Source organism: Trichechus manatus, unplaced genomic scaffold (assembly GCF_000243295.1).
Source record: "Trichechus manatus latirostris isolate Lorelei unplaced genomic scaffold, TriManLat1.0 scaffold00016, whole genome shotgun sequence".
Taxonomy (NCBI): Eukaryota; Metazoa; Chordata; class Mammalia; order Sirenia; family Trichechidae; genus Trichechus; species Trichechus manatus.
Window position 1 is genome coordinate 7,030,218 of NW_004443952.1, and position 18,069 is coordinate 7,048,286.

The window sequence follows — 18,069 nt, forward strand, 5'->3', positions numbered from 1 at the left end:
AGCCTCAGTTTCCTGGTCTGTAAAATGAGTGTAACAACCTCTACCCAGAGAGTTGTTGAGGGATTTAATGAGATAATGTACGTAAAGCATTTAAAAATGAAGTGTTCTATAAGTAATAAAAGACAGAAGTTGAAGGAACCACAAATTGAGCTGGGAGGTATCGATCTCCTTTCTGAATGTGATCAGGAATCAGCTGGCTCAGGCTTTGAACCCCAGTTCTGCGACTCACAATGGGATCCAGGACAAATTACCCAAACTCTCTGACCACTCACTCGCTGCCTAAAAGGTTGTTGTTGGGATTAAATGAGACATGATTGTCCGTACAGCACAGGTCAGTGTCTGCCCATTGCAGAAGGGAATAATGTAGATCCCCTCTCCCTAGCCTCCAACCTCAGGTACCCTGCAAAACAGGTTCAGTAATCCTCCCTCCCCCAGCAAGGGCAGATTATCTAATAAACAAGGAAAGGATGGGCTTGCCAATCTGTAGTGAGCAATTGCACATTTTTTCACCACATCAAAGATTCTGTCATGGACTGAATTGTGTCCCCAAAAAATAAGTGTCAACTTGGTTAGGCCATGATTCCCAGTATTGTGTGGTTGTCCTCCATTTTGTGATTCTAATTTTATGTTAAAGAGGATTAGGGTGGGATTTTAACACCCTTACTAAGGTCATATCCCTGATCCTACCTCAAGAGACTTTCCCTGGGGTGTGGCCTGTACCACCTTTTATCTTACATGAGATAAAAGGAAAGGGAAGTGAGCACAGAGGGGGGACCTCATACCACTAAGAAAGCAGTGCTGCGAGCAAAGCGCGTCCTTGGGACCCAGCATTCCTGCACAGAGAAGCTCCTAGTCCAGGGGAAGGTTGATGAGAAGGACCTTCCTCCATGGCTGACAGAGACAGAAAGCCTTCCCCTGGAGCTGACGCCCTGAATTTGGACTTCTAGCCTACTAGACTGTGAGAAAATAAATCTCTCTTTGTTAAAGCCATCCACTTGTGGTATTTCTCTTATAGCAGCACTAGATGACTAAGACACTAGCATCTGTCTCTCTCCCAACCCCACAGTACCCTCCTATAGGATCAAAGCCTCTTCAAATTTGCAATCCCTGACAGGAGCGGACGATTCAGTAAACAAGGTAAGCACGGGCTTATTTGTGCTTACTTACTAATCTATAGTGAATAACATCACATAGGTTTCACTTTGATATGGTGTGGTAAAATCCATGTGAAATTGTTTACTACAGATCAGTAAGTAAGCACAAGTAAGCTCATGCTTACCTTGTTTACTGGACATCAGCCCGTGCGCAAAGGATGCAGTCACTGGCATCCAGAAGGCTCCGTAACTGAAAGTGCCAGAGGAATACTGACTATCAGTGATCTCCTCCCTCCTCCCAGACCTTCTCTCAAAACACAGCCTGCTTCCAGAAAAACAAACCTCAGGGATTGGACAGGAAAGACAGAGAGGATTTAATCACACGCGTAATGTGATTTCTTTTAGTCACTGGGCACATGGGCCAGTGTGAATTTTTGTGGTCGGAGGAAGATAAAAGGGAAAAACCGGACTTGGGATTTTCGTGTCTGCACAGGCCTTCTGGAAGGAGCGTGGTGGGGCTCTCCCATTCGTCACCTTCCTCTGCTCTTACCTTCCTCTGGTGTCTCTCGAAGATGAGCACGAGAGTCAGGGTCAGGGTTACGGCAGCCAGAGTCACGAGCAGCACGCCCACCCAGTGGTTCCCCAGAGCAAACATCTGGCTGGTAGAGTAGATATTGGCCCACACCACCACGTAGAAAACCTGCGAGAGGCCAAGAAAGCTGTGGTCAGAAACACCAGGCCTCAAATGAAGCAGCTCCATTCAGAGACGCCCTTCGGACAGTTCTGACACCCTCCTCAGATTCAGCCCATTCACACGGCCACTAACAGTCCAGAGCAGACATCTGTGTATATGCGAATGGGCTCACGTGCCTTGCTTATAAGCAAAGTAGAGGAATGTAGCTATTCTAACTACTCCTAATCCTCTTTCCCCTCATTTTAAATAAAACATGAGCCTTGCGGTAGGGAGGGCAGTGCCTTCAGAGGGATAAATTTGAGTCCAAAGCCCACACCGATCTTTCATTAGACAGGTGGCTTTGGACAAGTTACACTTCTCTGAGCCTCAGTGTCCTCATCTGCAAATGGGGATAATAATACCTACTTCACAGGGCTGTTGTAAGGGTTAACAAGTAATACATGTAGCAGTCCAGCACTTAATAGAGAATTAATAATTGCTGCCTACTGTTCCATCCCCATCTCCCAAGAAGTGGGACATGGGAGTAAGGTGTGCTATTTGACCATTTTTACAGACAAAGCAGCAGCAAATCATAGTGGTTGAGAGCACAGATGCTGAAGCCAGACTGCCTGGGTTCAAATCCTGGCTCTGTCGTATATGTATGGGTGTGTGTGTATATTTGTTACATGTATACATACATACAATCAGAGCTGAAATGGACCTATCTACTGAACAGACAGGAAAACCAAGGCCCAGAGAGGGGAAAAGTCTCGGCCAAGGCCAGACATCAAGTTCAGAGGTGGGTGGATCTCCAGATCGCGAATCCCAAGCTGAGCCCACTGTAAATCCTGCTTCACGCCCTTTACATAGGGACCTGGTTACAACTCTCTCCCACAAATATCCTCTTATGCCAAATCCAGGTTCATGTGGTACCACCATCCCCCATGCCCTTTACCCACACCAACAGGCTCTAGAAGACAATGCTGAATTCAGCCATGCCACAGGGCCATGGCAGGGGTCAGTGTGCAGCCACCCTCCCTCCTTACCACAGCGAAGGCCAGTCGCATAGGCCTCGAGTTGTAGATGATGTATCTTCTCACTTGGGGCTCCAGGAGGGCACTCTCAGCCAAGCTCCTGTACTGGTCAGCCGGGACCTGTTCAGCCACACAAGGGAGAGAGATCAATCGGCCATGGGAGAACCACTCCCCACCTCCTCCCCACCAACAAGCATGTCGTGTCCAGTTCACGTGACTCTCACACAGAAGAGGGATTAGGCACATTCTGTGCCACCCCAGAAGGCTCAATGAGGAGCTGGGAGCACTGGGGGACGTTATAGGATGCATCTCAGGGAAGGACAAGCATCACCGGGGAGGTGGGACAGTCCAAGACCCAGGAGGACTTCCTAGAAAGGGATCCTCGCAGTAGACACAGGAGAGTCTAATGGTTAAGGCACAGGCCCTGGAGTCAGACAGCCTGGGCCCAAACCCTGGCTCTGCCACTCACAAACTGTGTGGCCTGGAGCCAAGTAACCCCATCTCTCTGAGCCTCAGTTTCCTCATCTATAAAGGGAGGATAAGAGGACTCACCTTGCAGGGCTGAGGTGCATATTAAATGAGACAATAAGTGTATAGAGCTTGGCACAGTGCTGGTCCCACAGTGAACACGATATGTGGGTGCTACTATTCATGCTACAATATTGATAACTTTTGTTGAGGTGGTGGTATGCCGTCAAGTTGATTCCGACTCATAACAACCCTAGAGGACAGAGTACAACTGCTCCACAGGGTTTTCTTGGCTGTAATCTTTATGGGAGCAGATCACCAGGTCCTCTCTCCTGCAAAGCAGCTGGTGGGTTCGAACCACCGACCTTTCTGTTAGCAGCCATGCACTTAGCCATTGCGCCGCCAGAGCTCCTTTCAATAACTATCAGTACAGTAAAAATACTGAACATGTGTGTCCTCCTACCCAAACAACGGGCAAGAAAAATGTCTGTAGAGCATAAAGGCCCTACAAGAGTCCACTTCTTAAGAAAACAGAATTGAACCATTAAAATGATATTTAGAAACACGGCAGAATATGCAAACCATTCACTGGTTAAGAAAACTCAATCTGAAGACAGCTGTTTAAGAAAGACATTCCTCTGTACACAGACAGAAAGGAAACATGGAAAGATAAACCAGCTATCGTGCTGATGCAGAGTTAGCACCGTCAATACGGAAAGTTTTCATTGCTTAGTAATAAAATGTTGTTTCAAATAATGCAATTCGGTTTTTTTGGGTGCTTGTTTTTAGTAGGACATGTTATTCATTTCAACAAAATTAGCTCTTCAAAATGTCAAAGATAAAGATTAATGTTCTCTGTTATTGAAGGAAATTCCCAAAAGTAAGGAATGGTTTGTGAGTGCCCCTGGGCTGGGTTTGGCCGTGCTGAGATCACAAGAGGGTTGTGACACATGACTGTGTAATCGGGAGGACCACCTCTCATTACGTTCACTCTAATTTCTTCCTTTTGTTTTTTTTTTTTGTTATTGTTGTTGAGAATATACACAGCAAAATATACACCAATTCAACAGTTTCTAACATGTACAAATCAATGACACTGATGACATCCTTCAAGCTGTGCAGCCATTCTCACCCTCCTTTTCTGAGTTGTTCCTCTCCCATTAACATAAACTCACTGCCCCCAAAGGTTGCAATTCGGTTTTAAAGAAACCAATTCCAACGTCTTAAAATTAGCAGTGTGTCTTCCCCATCAGTAATGAATCCTCCCTGGCTAGCACAAGGAAAAGCTTAATCATGCTGGGGTCTCAGGGAAGAGAGACAATCACACCTATGGGACTTAGTAACAACAGCAATAGCTACAACTTGTTGAGTATTTCCTATATGCCACAGACAGTACAAGTGTTCTACAGGCATTATTTCACTTAATCCTCACAAAACCCTGTATAACACATATTAATATTTTCCTCATTTTACAGATGATGAGACTGAGGCCCAGAGAAGTTAAGTCACCTACCCAAAGTCACACAGCCAGAGAGCAGCAGAGCTGGATCTGCATCCAGATCTATGGGTCTGTACAGCCTATGCCTCGAATCACTATGCTTGAAGGCACTACATCAATATCTAATGAATTCATGTGTCCTTCCCTTTGCATATACAGATCCCTCTCCTAAAATGCCCTTCCTCCTGTCCACCCAGCAAACTCCTATTTACCCTTCAAGATCCCAGATCAAGTGTTGGCTCCTAAGTGAAGCTTTTATAACCACTGTCTCCCAGGCCTAGTTTATCATTTTCTCCTGCGAGTGTCTTCAATGCCTTATACGTTCCTCTACTGTGGCATTTACATCACACGGTCCTGATTTATCTCTTACAGGCACTATGTCCTATTCCCCTCTATCATGCTTAGTGTCCAGCTGAGTGTATGGCACGTGGTAGGCACCCAAAAACACATTTTTGTTAAATGAATTAATTTGGAAGACAGGGCTGTTGTAATATACTTTCCTTATATCCCCACCATATCTACATGAAAATAAATGTTTAATACACATTTTGCGAGTAACTGAATAGATGAATGGATGGATAAAAGGATAGACGGAAGGAAGAAAGGGATGAAGGGAGAGAGGAAGGAAGGAAAAGAAGAAGGAAAAACAGCAGGGAGTTAATAAAATCTTCACTCACCTGAATACCCCAAGTCTGCAGTTGCTCCTCTGCAGCTCCCAGATCAAACGAGATGGGTGCACAGGTATTGTCGATCCGGAGAACTGTGAGGACCTGGCCATTGCGGAGCTCTGAAAGAAGACCAGATGGTGCCCAGATACGATTACTGAACATTTTGATCAAAGGTTCTATAGAGGAATCCTGATCAAAAGGGGGAACATGCAGAACAGAATTTCAAATTCTCATGGAATCCAGACTTTCTGGGCCATAGAGGCTGGATGAACCCCCAAAACTATTGCCCTGAGGTAATCTTTAAACCTTAAACCAAAAATATCCCCTGAACTCTTCTTAAAACCAAACAGTAGTTTAGCTTAACTAGTAAAGGATGCCTGCCTTGAGCATTGTGCTCTTTTAAGATCTATCCATATGGGATCAAAGGAGTCCTGGTGGCACAGTGGTTAAGAGCTATGGCTGCTAACCAAAAGGTCAGCAGTTCAAATCCACCAGCCGCTCCTTAGAAACCCTATAGGGCAGCTCTGCTCTGTCCTATAGGGCAGCTCTGCTCTGTTCTACAGGGTTGCTATGAGTCGGAATCAACTCGCCAGCAATGGTTTTTTTTTTTTTTTTTTTAATATGGGATCAAATTGACAACAGCAACTTGATAGATAGGAACTGGAGGGGGCAGTGAGTTTATATAAATGGGGGAGGAACAACTCAGAAAAGGAGGGTGAGAATGGTTGCACAGCTCAAAGAATGTAATCAATGTCACTGAATCGTACATGTAGAAACTGCTGAATTGACACAGAAAGCAAAACACCCTTACTGCTGATATGGAGAAAGTTTTAGTGGTCTGGATAGAAGATCAAACCAGCCACAACATTCCCTTAAGCCAAAGCCTAATCCAGAGGAAGGCCCTAACTCTCTTCAATTCTGTGAAGGCTGAGAGAGGTGAGGAAGCTGCAGAAAAACAGTTTGAAGCTAGCAGAGGTTGGTTCATGAGGTTTAAGGAAAGGCACCGTCTCCAAAACATAAAAGTGAAGGTGAAGCAGCAAATGCTGATGTAGAAGCTGCAGCAAGTTATCCAGAAGGTCTAGTTAAGGTAACTGATGAGGGTGGCTACACTAAACAACAGATTTTCGGTGTAGACGGAACAGCCATATATGGGAAAATGCCATCTAGGACTTTCACAGCTAGAGAAGAGAAGTCATGTCTAGCTTCAAAGGACAGGCTGACTCTCTTGTTAGGGGCTAATGCAGCTGGTGACTTTAAGTTGAAGCCAGTGCTCACTGACCATTCCAAAAATCCTAGGGCCCTTAAGAATTATGCTAAATCTACTCTGCCTGGGCTCTATAAATAGAACAACACAGCCTGGATGACAGCAAATCTGTTTACAACATGGTTTATTGAATATTTTCAGCCAACTGTTAAGACCTATTGCTCAGAAAAGAAGATTGCTTTCAAAATATTACCACTCATTAACAATGCACCTGGTCATCCAAGAGCTCTGATGGAAATGTACAAGGAGATTAACGTTGTTTTCTTGTCTGCTAACACAATATCCATTCTGCAACCCATGGATCAAGGAGGAATTTCGACTTTGAAGCCTTATTATTTAATAAACACACATCGTAAGGCTATAGTTGCCATAAATAGTGACTCCTCTGATGGATCTGGGCAAAGTAAACTGAAAACCTTTTGGAAAAGATTCACCGTTCTAGATGGCATTAAGAACATTCGTGATTCATGAGAAAAGGTCAAAATATCAACACAAATAGGAGTTTGGAAAAAGTTGATTCCAACCCTCATGGGTGACTTGAAGGGTTCAAGACTTCACTGCAGGAAGTAACTGCAGATGTGGTAGAAACAGCAAAAGAACTAGAATTAGAAGTGGAGCCTGAAGATGTGACTGAATTGCTGCGATCTCATGAAGAGCTGCTTCCTTTAAACCAGCACAACTTGTACAAGGAAAGGTCATGGAAGCTCCACAGACACATCTAAACCTCCTGAGGGACTGAATTGCTGGGCGGAGGGCTGTAGGGACCATGGTCTCAGGGAACATCTAGCTCAATTGGCATGACACAGCTTATGAAGACAATGCTCTACATTCTACCTTGGTGAGTAGTGTCTGGGGTCTTAAAAGCCTGTGAGCGGCCATCTAAGATACTCCACTGCTCTCATCCCTTCGGGAGCAAGGGAGAATGAAGAGAACAGGATACAAGGAAAAGATTAGTCCAAAGGACTAATGGACCACAGTTACCAAGGCCTCCACCAGACTGAGTCCAGTACAGCTAGATGGTGCTCGGCTACTACCACTGACTGCTCTGACTGGGATCACAACAGAGGGCTCTGGACAGAGCTGGAGAAGGATGTAGAACAAAATTCTAACACACACAAGAAGACCAGATTTACTGGCCAAAAGGAGACTGGAGAAACCCCGAGAGTATGGCCCCCAGACACCCTTTTAGCTCAGTGGTGAAGTCACTTCTGAGGTTCACCATTCAGCCAGGGACTGGACAGCCCCATAAAACAAAACAGGACTAATGAGGCACAGCAGTCCAGGGACAAGGGCTAGAAGGCAGGCGGGACAGGAAAGCTGGTGATAGGGAACCCAAGGCTGAGTAAGGACAGTGTTGATGTGAAGTGAGGTTGTTAACCATTGTCATAGGGCAACATGTGTACTAACTGTTTAATGAGAAACTATTTTGTTCTGTAAACCTGCATCTAAAGTACAATTTAAAAAAAACAAGACTTGGTTCCTTTGGCTGAGCAAAGAAAGTGGTTTCTTGAGACGAAATCTACTCCTGGTGAAGATGCTGTGAACATTGTTGAAATGACAACAAAGGATTTACAATATTACATAAAGTAGTTGATAACACAGTGGCAGGGTTTGAGAGGAGTGACTCTAATTTTCAAAGAAGCTCTACTGTGGGTAAAATGCTATCAAACAGCATCGCATGCTACAGAGAAATCTTTTGTGATAGGAAGAGTCAATCGATGTGGCAAACTTCATTGTTGTCATTTTAAGAAATTGCCACAGCTACCCCAACCTTCAGCAACCACCACCCTGATCAGTCAGTAGCCACCAACATCAAGGCAAGACCCTCCACCAACAAAAAGATTATGACTTGCTGAAAGCTCAGATGATGGCTAGCATTTTTCAGCAATAAAGTATTTTTTAATTAAGGTATGTACATTGTTTTCTTAGACATAATGCTATTGCACACTTTACAGACTACAGTATAGTGTAAACATAACTTTTACATGCACTGGGAAACCAAAAAATTCGGGCGACTCACTTCATTGCAATATTCACTTAGAGGAGAACTGCTCCATAGGGTTTCCGAGGACCGCCTGGTGGATTCGAACCGCCAACTTTTTGGTTAGTAGCCGAACTTTCAACCACTGCACCATCAGGGTTTCCTTGCTTTGTTGCAGTAGTCTGGAACCAAACCTGCAATATCTCCAAGGTACGCCTGTACTCTCAATTCTTACCAGATCAAATCCTTCTGCTAAACCCATCCATAACTCCCCGCTCTTCTCCTTTACACACATCAAAGATTAATACATATATATATAATTTATTAAAGTCTATCTTCCCCACCAGACTATATGTTCCCACATGGGTTTTGCTCAGCACTGAATCCTCCGAAGTAGGTTCAGTGCCTGGCATACAGCCGACACTCAGTAAATGTTTGATATATAGATAAATTAATACAAGAGAACTCCGCTCCCCAACCCTGTCCGAGTTCTTTTTTCACACTCCAGGGTATCACCAATGATCTCAAGGATGCCATAAAACTCTACCCCCTGCCAAGAAGAACTAATTTTCATTTCCCTTTGTTTGTTTGCAAGAGGCTGAGGAGCACAGAGGTAAGGTGGTGAGGTCGGAAAGCACAAGCTAGACCGCTCTGGGGTTCAAACTATAGCTCAGCCTCTCACGAACAAGGTGATCTTAAACTCCTGGGCTAGTTTTCTCACTTAGAGGATAATCATATCCACTGCAAAAAACTTCTTCATTCCCAAATAATCATTGTTGTTACTGTTGTTGTTGGTTAACTGCCGCTGAGTCAGCACCCGGCTGATGGTAACCCCAGGCACAACGAACGAAATGCTGCTAGGTCCTGCATCAACCCCATGATTGGCTGTGAATCGGAACATGTAATCCACAGGGTTTTTATTGCCTGATTATAGGAAGTAGATCACCAGGCCTTTCTTCCTAGTCCATCTTAATCTGGAAGCTCTGCTAAAGCCTGTTCAGCACCATAGCAACACACAAGCTTCCACTGATAGACAGGTGGTAGCTGTGCATGAGGTACATTGGCTGGAAATCAAACCCAGGTCTCCCCCGTGGAAGGCGAGAATTCTACCATTGAACCACTAATACCTCATCCCAAGTATAATTAAGGGGATTTAAAAAAAGAAAAAAAAGGTGCTTGGCACAAAACGGGTGATGAATGACTGGCCACTACTATTATTATAATTTAAACGCAAGCTTGTCAAGACTAAGAAGTTACAATAAAGTAGTAGTATTTGTATTTGTTTTTACCCTCCTATGCCTTGTTCCAGAAAGAATTTAAGGCAGCTTATTGAAAATAAAACACAAAAAGGTAAAATTATAAAATTAAATTAAAAAACCAACAGGAAAGGAAAACTGGACAAACAGAACATGACGGCAGATATTAGGTTTCCACACACTGAGCCCTTACTAGTGCGAGGCACTGGGCTAAGGGGTTTCGCAGTCATGATTTCATTCAGTCCTTAAACAGCCCTAAAAGTTGGGTACCATTATAATGGAAGAGGAAACTGAACTTCTGAAAGGAAAAGGAACTTGCCTAATGTAAACAGAGGAAATGAAAGTAAGAAAGAGAAGAAGCAAGGAGGGAAGGTAGTGTACAAAATGCAGGCAGTATAGCCAGACAGGGCCTCAGACTGGCTCTCTGTCATGGACTGAATCGTGCCCCCAAAAAAGATGTGCTGAAGTCCTAATCACTGGTACCCGTGAACACAACCTTGTATGGAAATAGGGTCTTTGAGAATGTTAACAATTAAGTTAACAGGAGGTCATAACAAGTAGGGTGGGTCCTAATCCACTCTTAGTGATGTCTTTATAAAAGAAAAAAAGGGACACAGAAACACAGAGAAAGGGCCTTTGCATACACTGTTCACTGTCTCTGGAACTCTCCCCCCTAGAATCGCCTAGTTAAATCCTATTCACAACTGGATCTCAATTCTAGTGAGTGGCTTTCACAAACAGAAATTTATTTTCTCACAGCTGAGGAGGCTAAAAGGGGAAGGCTCTCTCTGTCCGCTTTGGGGAAAAACCCTTGTCTCAGCTTTCCTAGCATTCTTCTCAGTTTTCCTTGGAGAATCTCCATGTAGCATCTATCTTTTCCCCCTCATTCGTGCTTGCTTCTCTCTGTGTCTCATCTGTTCTTTTTATATCTCACAAGTTATTAGGTTTAAGACACGCCCTAAACAGAAAGGATGTGGTCATGTGAAGATGCATTTATAAGCCAAGGAACTCCCGGGGCTACCAGAAGCTGGGACAGACAAGAAAGGAGCTTCCCCTAGAGACTTCAGAAGGAGCATGCTGACAAGTTGATTTGGACTTCTAGCCTCCAGAACTGTGAAACAATAAATTTCTGTTCTTATAAACCATCCAGTTTGTGGTATTGTGTTACGGCAATCCTAGGAAGATAGCACATTCCCCATTTCACAGCATTAAATGAAAAACCACGCTGATCTGGACCCTTTGCCTATTGAGGAACACGTTTGCTCAAGCGATGCAGAGACCTTTCACCGTGTCTTTGTTTGCCTTTCCAGCCACGAGTTCCTGGATTCCTGGCAATAGTGTCTCTCGTCTGTTCCTCAAAGTGAGAACAGCAAGTACTCCACTTAGAAACACTTGTTTTCACACCTAGGGTAAAAAAAGAACCCTAAAAGCTACCAACGAAGTGGGGGAAAGGGGGAAGCAATCTCCTACAAAGGAACAAGAACTGGCTTGCCAAAACCAGTGCAGCAATGTCTTCAAAGTTCTGAAGAAAAATTATTTCATTCCATTCTACTATTAGAAGTTATTATTGTGTGCATAAATTGCTTTCCCAAAAACAGCAGTGATTTTAAAAAAGATTTGTTTTTAGGTAGTCAAGTTACAAATCCCGTAAGTAACCAGCCACATTTCTGTGGATCCCTATTCCAAAGTATTCGCTCATTCATTCATGAAAATACTTACTGAACATCTGCTATAGGCCAAGTTCTGCGCTAGATACTGCAGATACAGGGATAAATAAGCACAGAGTCCCTGCCCTCGTGGAACTTAACAGTCTAGTGGCGAAGCCAGACATTTGACACTGTGTTACTCAGGTAATTATTTAATTACAGACCACGATAAGTGCCATGGGGAAAAGGAGGAATATATCAGAGGGAGGTGACTTAGGCCGGGTATGGTGAAATGAGTTCCTTTATGTGGCCTTTTGCCTTGGTTCTTTGGAAAAACAGCTTGAGAGATTTTTCCCCTAAATCCTGATGAATTACCTTTGCCCTAGTTTTCTACCCTAGAGGGTCTGTTGCTTTTGTCCAGGTTGATTGACATTTCCTTGGTAAGCTGTAAACAACCTGGTTTGATACTTTTTGTCTGGCCCTGGGCTGCAGCCTACTCTGTGATCAGTACATAGTTTGAAGTGATTGGTCAATAGACTATGCAAATGAAGTACTATAGGCTACTATGCAAATGAAGTATCTGTGGCCTACCAAGAGGGGATTGGTCAGTTTGTGGCCCCTTCTTGGAAGAGACCATGCCTTGAAATTGACAAGGAGTTGTGTGTATAAGCAGTCAACCCCACAAAGCTTTCCGAGACAGGAAGAAGCAGGAAAAGCAGCAGAAGGAAAAATGAAGAGAAAAGAAAAAAGCAGAGAGACAAGAGGCAAGGAACCTCCTAGAAGAACTGTAACATGGGTCACAGACTGTAACACTAAAGGCAGTAAGAGGTCCGGAAGGGGCCCAGTGGCAGCGCTGGTGGCAACAGGCCCAGCAGCAGAGCTGGAGGCGACAGATGGCAGGTCATGAGGAGCCTTTCCTCATAGAGCCGAGAGAAGCCTTCCTGAGGGGGCCGAGCAGAGCCATCCTCAGGGAGCCGAGCAGAGCCGTCCTCAGGGGGTTGAGCGGAGGCCTGCATAGTGAAGTTACTAAGACAGCTGTCCTGTACCGAAGAAGGGAGACTGCCTACATGCTTCCTGATCCTGATCCAGAATTGGAGCCTGATCCTGACTTGTACCCTGTTCCTTAATAAACCACTTAACTGTAAGTATGGTCTGTGAGTTCTGTGGCCACTGCAAGAGATTATCAAACCCAGAAGAGAAGTAGAGAGTGCCATGAGAAGGCCGACTGGTGTCAGAATTGGTAAAAAGTTTGGAGAGTGGAGGTATGTCTGATCCCCACCTCATAGGGATCAGCCTTGGGCTGATCTTGATTCGTATTATCCCCTGTAAAGTTAGACAGGTTCTGCTGCTACTATTACTGCTACTAGGCCCTTTTTACACTGGGCCATCAAGAAAGGATTTCTCCTAGAAGGGATATTTGAGTTGAGCCCTAAAGGATAAATGGAAATTAAGCAGATGAAAGAAGAATGGAAGGAGGAAAAGAGCATGCCAAGTAGAAGGAAAAGCAGATGCAAAGGCCCTGTGGTAGGACCTGATAAGGAACTGGGGTGGCAGGGGCCATTCAGACAGGCCTTATAAGCTGGTGGAGGATGTCTCTTTATGCTAAGCACAGTAGGAAACACTGAAGCAGAAAGTCACATGGTCAGATGGGCATTTTATAAATATGTCTCTGGCTGTCATGTAGAGAATGGATGGAAGGGGCGAGGCAGAACAAGGTGAGTCCAGCTGGAAGCTACAGCAGGGGTCTAGGCAGTGGGTGATGATGGCTTGGTGTAAGGAGATGGCAGCAGAGAGAACTGGGTAGAAATGGCAGGAACTAGGGTTGCCTGGAAATGTATCCCAAAATGTTCACTCTTACCTAAAGGAACTTCTGTACCCCCACCACCCAATCATTGTGTGAATCCAATTCAGCATCCCAGGAAAAGTGAAGGGTCATAATCTTACCTTGCCTCCAGCCAGGAGGGCTCCCCCCAGGCAGGGCACTCCAGCCAGGAGAGGAGGTGGGCAATGGGCTGGCTGCCCCGCAAGGGTCCGTCTGGGGTTCACAGGCCATGGCAGAGAGTCAGCTGGGCTTCTACTTCCCCTTCTGGAAGCTGCGGTTCATTCTGGAACACCCAACTCTGCTTTACGTGCCTTCAGAAACAGCACAAAAAAGAATTTCAAGCCTGGGTCTGGGAGGGCTAGGCTTCTGACTCTTGAGGCCGAAGTCACCACAAGGCCAGAGAGAGTTAGAAGAAGCCTTCCGGAGGACTTTTGTCTTTCTGATCGTGCTGAAGAAAATGCTCAGACAGAATGAGGAGGAGGAAGTAAAACCCTCCAAGGCCTTGACTGAGAACATCCATCTTGGGTCTTGGGTCTCCTCTAGCTTAGCCACATCCAGGGGCCCACAGGGAGCTCATGTGCTGACCAGGCCTCACTCCCAGGTGTCTGGAGTCTGTGTTCCCTTACTGGTGTCACCCGAGGGAACCACGCATAGGACAAGTATATTCATTATGGGGAACCTTGTTTACACAAAGGATTTTGAATAGTAGCTTTCCATAATACAATGCAAAATACAGAAAGAAAAAAAAAGGTCACAATCATGAAAAACAAAAACACAGATATTAAGATAGTGGAGGTTTATACCTAAGAATATATACTCCAGAATCAGACTAGTGGGTTTAAATCCCAGCTCTACCACTTACTGGCTATGTAAACTTGTGCAAGAAGTTAAACCTCAGAGAGCTTCAGCTTCCTCATCTTAAAACCATGGTACCTTTCCCACAGTGTTGCTGAAAGAATCAGTATGATGATATATATAAAGGGTATAAAACAGCATATGAAACAAAATAGACACTCCATAAATATTAGCTATTGTTGTTTTGAGGTTCGACCCAGCTGCCATTCCTGAACCAAGTATTTGGTTTTGAGCTTCCAGGTGGCCAAAGCTAAAATGGAAACATTCACTTAAACCATTCCTACTATCTATAAAAAGAAAAGAAAGCAGATGGTGAGGGGAAGTAAAGCTGTCTCAAGAAGCTTCCAAAGACTCCAGAGCCAGGTCACTGAGAGTCACAGTGGGTATTCACACCTTGCCACCCTTATGAGTTGAAATGTGTCCCCCAAAAAGGTAGGCTGAAGTCCTAACCCCCAGTACCTGTGAATGTGACCTTTTTGGAAATAGGGTCTTTGAAGATGTTATCAATAAACATGCATTCATGCTGGGATACAATGGGCCCCAATCCAATATGACTGTGTCCTTATAAGAGAGACACAGAGACACACAGGGAAAAAGGCCATGTGAAGATGGAGGCAGAGACGGAAGTGACACATCTAAAAGCCAAGGATTGCCAGGAACTGTTGGAAGCTACGAAGAGGCAAGGAAGAACCCTCCACTAGAGCCTTCAGAGAGTATGGCCCTTCCAACATCTTGATTTCAAACTTCTAGCCTCCTACGAGATAATAAAATAAATGTCTGTTTTTTTAAGCCACCAAGATTGTAGCACTTTGTTACAGCAGCCACAGGAAACTAATACTGTCACCTCCTGTCAGCAAAAGCTCTCTTGGTGGATGTTTCCTTGACGAAACTGAGTCTCCAGTGACACACACTCTGGCCGCAACCTACATACGTCCCCTCTGTTACATGTCCACCTGGGGGCCTGAGGCTCACTGCTCACCAAGGAAAATCCTGGCTCAGTTCCCTGGGATGGCACTCCAGCCCTGCTGTCTTGATAAAAAGCCCACCAAAATCATCTTTTGCTACCACTGTGGGCAGCGCCGGCGGAGACGTGAAGCGTTTCCAGGCAGCAAACATCTACTTGATTCTGAGATGGCCCAAGGCTGACCACTACAGATCTGGCCCCTAAAAAATGGTAACCCGACCCTCATGCCCTTACTACCATCCACCTCCTCTCAGTACTTCAGGCAGGACCAGCTACATAATTTGCAGGGCTCAGTGCAAAATCGGAAATGCAGGGCTCCTTGTTCAAAAAGCATTAAGAATTTCAAGATAGCTACAGCAGAGCATGAAACCAAGCTTGGGGCCTTTCTAAGCACAGGGCCGTCTGTGACTGCACAGATTGCCAGCCTTGACTGTAAGCCCCAAGTTCCCCAACGATCACCTGGGACTCCTCTCCAAACCAAGAATCTACAAAGCATGAGTCTTTAACCAACAATGATCACACACTTGCCCTATACCACATGCCAAGGCTGGAAAGCACAAAAATATTGTGAAAAGATCATGGTGATTCTTATGTATAACTTCCTGGGAACTCGTCAGAAATGCAAATTCTCAGCAGAGAACTTGGTAGAAATGCAAATTCTCAGCAGGGTTTGAACCAGAAGAACCCAACTGGTTAGACGCCCTCCCTTAGATCCATTTTCCAGACAAGGATCCCAGGGACATCTTGCCTATAGGCCTGTAGCCCAGAGAAGCTGTACTGGAGTCTCAGGGAGGCCTGTGGGACCCAGCAAGTCAACACCACCCCCTCCAGGCAGGAGGGACCACAGGCAGGACTGCATGGGAAGGTTCCATCGGTGCTTTGTAAAACTAGATTCAGGCTACTCCAGGTAACCACTGCGTTATTCTCAAATAATCCCAGGGTTAGGCATTGTCTTTAGGAAGAAATCCCATCACCCAGTTGGAGCAATTAACCTCCCACAAAGTCCCAATCAAGAGAATCCACTCATTCATCTGGAGGCTGTCTAGTGTAATGACTAAAAGTAACCTGTCCAGTCCTGCCACTTCCCACCTGTGTGACCGTAAGCAAGTTACTTAAGGTCTCTCTGCCTCAGTTTCCTCATGTGTAAATGAGGGTAATAATAGTAACTTTGGGGCTATTGTGAGACTTAAAGAATTCATACATGTAAATCACTCAAAACAGCACCAGGCAAACAGGAATCACTAGAGGAATATAGCTGACATTATTTTTATTCCATGGACATTTTCTAAGAATCTTCTAGTGTCAAGCCCTGTGCTTTCTCAACTATGAAACCAGAAATAAAATATAAAGTCCCTGCTCAGCCCTCCCTACTGGGGATCACCATCTGGTGGGAAAGACAAACCTACAGTAAGAGAATTAGGAAACAATTACCAAACAAGGTAATAAGACGGGTTGGCAGCATCTTGGGGAGGGAGAAGGGTTAAAGAGGCTTTCTGGAGGAGGGAAGATCTAAGCTGAACCTCAGGAGGGAGAGAGACAAATCCTTGGCAAAGGCACAAGTAAGATAAGCCACTGCCAACTAGGAAGGGTTACAGACCAGAGGCCAGGTCAGGTCCAATCATGGCAGCCGGGGCACCCTGGGACTGTGCACTTACCCATGATCCCTCATCCAACCCAGAGGCTGCAGAGGGCTGGAGGTGCATAAGATGGGTCAAGGGCAGATGATGACTCATTACCCATGAGTGTGCCCTCCTGAGCCCACGCCCACTCCCACTCAGCCCTGTGCCAGTCCTGGGGGGGAAATGGGGAGAGACCCACGCCAGGGTGGAGGTAGACCAGAGGGAGTGAGCATAGCCTTGAGACTCCTGCAACTGGTCATCCACTGCCTGGCTTCTTTGAGTTCCCTTTGCTGATTCTGCATTTTAGCCAGGACTTCTAGTTATCTATCTTGCACAGGTTCAACGTCCCTCTACTTTAGCTAGGCGTACCGCTGCAAACGAAAATAAAACTATTTTTATTTAAGTCCTGTTGAGCAAAGGTCCCCCTGTAGACACTGCCTCCCCTAGGAAACACGTGCCTCACTGAGTTTCCTCTGAGGAGGACGGGGTGGGGAGAGTGCGAGAGGCAGAACCTAGAGTTTTCAAAATTCAGGTTTCGTTTTTGTTTGTTAAACTGGAAAGTTGTAACCAGAGAACTTAAGAGAGCCTGTCACCGTTTCGGGGTGGAAAAGCCTTGCGAGGAAGTGGGTCCCAGCTCTCCATTTTACAGATGAGGAAATTGGTGCTGTTGTTGTTAGGTGGGGAGTAGGTTCTGACTCATGGCGACCCTATGTACAACAGAACGAAACACTGCCAGGTCCTTCAGTCTTTCGCCATCCTCACAATCATTGCAATGTTTGAGCCCATTGAGACCCTGGAAAAAAAGTGACCTATCCAAGGTCGAGCCAGTGGGGGCGGAGCCTGAGATGGAACCCAAAGCTCCTCCAGGCAGAGGAGGTCCTACCGCACGTGACCTTAGCCTTGGGCAGCTGTATCTTGCCACAGTCTCTGCCCTCAAGTCCTGTCCCAGGTCTGCTACCTGCGTGTCCCGCCTCACCCCATAAATCACCCTCATCCCTTCCCCGGCCACGGGCCCACAGGAGCCAGGCGAGAGCATCTCCCTCACATGACACGCGGGGGGAGGGAGCCCAAAGGCGCATGGTAGAACTTGGACTCAACCCCGCGGTGCCGACCCCAGACCCTGAGGGCCCCAAACGCAAGCCGAGGGGACTCGCACGGCACAAATCAGGGACCCAAGACGCACAAGCCCGGCGCGCACGCGCGCCCCGACCCCGCGCGCCCCCGCCC

The 18,069-nt window shown here is 45.7% G+C and overlaps 1 protein-coding gene across 5 annotated transcripts in view; it reads right to left on the reverse strand.

Annotated features, from left to right (window-relative positions):
- Positions 1–14,859, reverse strand: part of TMEM268 (transmembrane protein 268) — a 36,171-nt gene extending 21,312 nt beyond the window's left edge. For 3 of the 5 annotated variants that reach the window (XR_002823280.1, XR_002823279.1, XM_004372128.2), the window contains exons 1-4: positions 13,527–14,849; positions 5,445–5,554; positions 2,814–2,921; positions 1,645–1,794 (exon numbers count right to left, since the gene is read on the reverse strand). Coding sequence is in view for 3 of the 5 variants with exons in the window: in XM_004372128.2 (XP_004372185.1) it covers positions 1,645–1,794; positions 2,814–2,921; positions 5,445–5,554; positions 13,527–13,635 (477 nt within the window). In the remaining 2 variants the exon portion in view is untranslated. Of the gene's footprint in view, positions 1–1,644; positions 1,795–2,813; positions 2,922–5,444; positions 5,555–13,526 lie in introns of all 5 variants that reach the window. The other 2 variants (XM_023727358.1, XM_023727357.1) reach the window with 2 other exon arrangements.
- Positions 14,860–18,069: the final 3,210 nt, after the last annotated feature.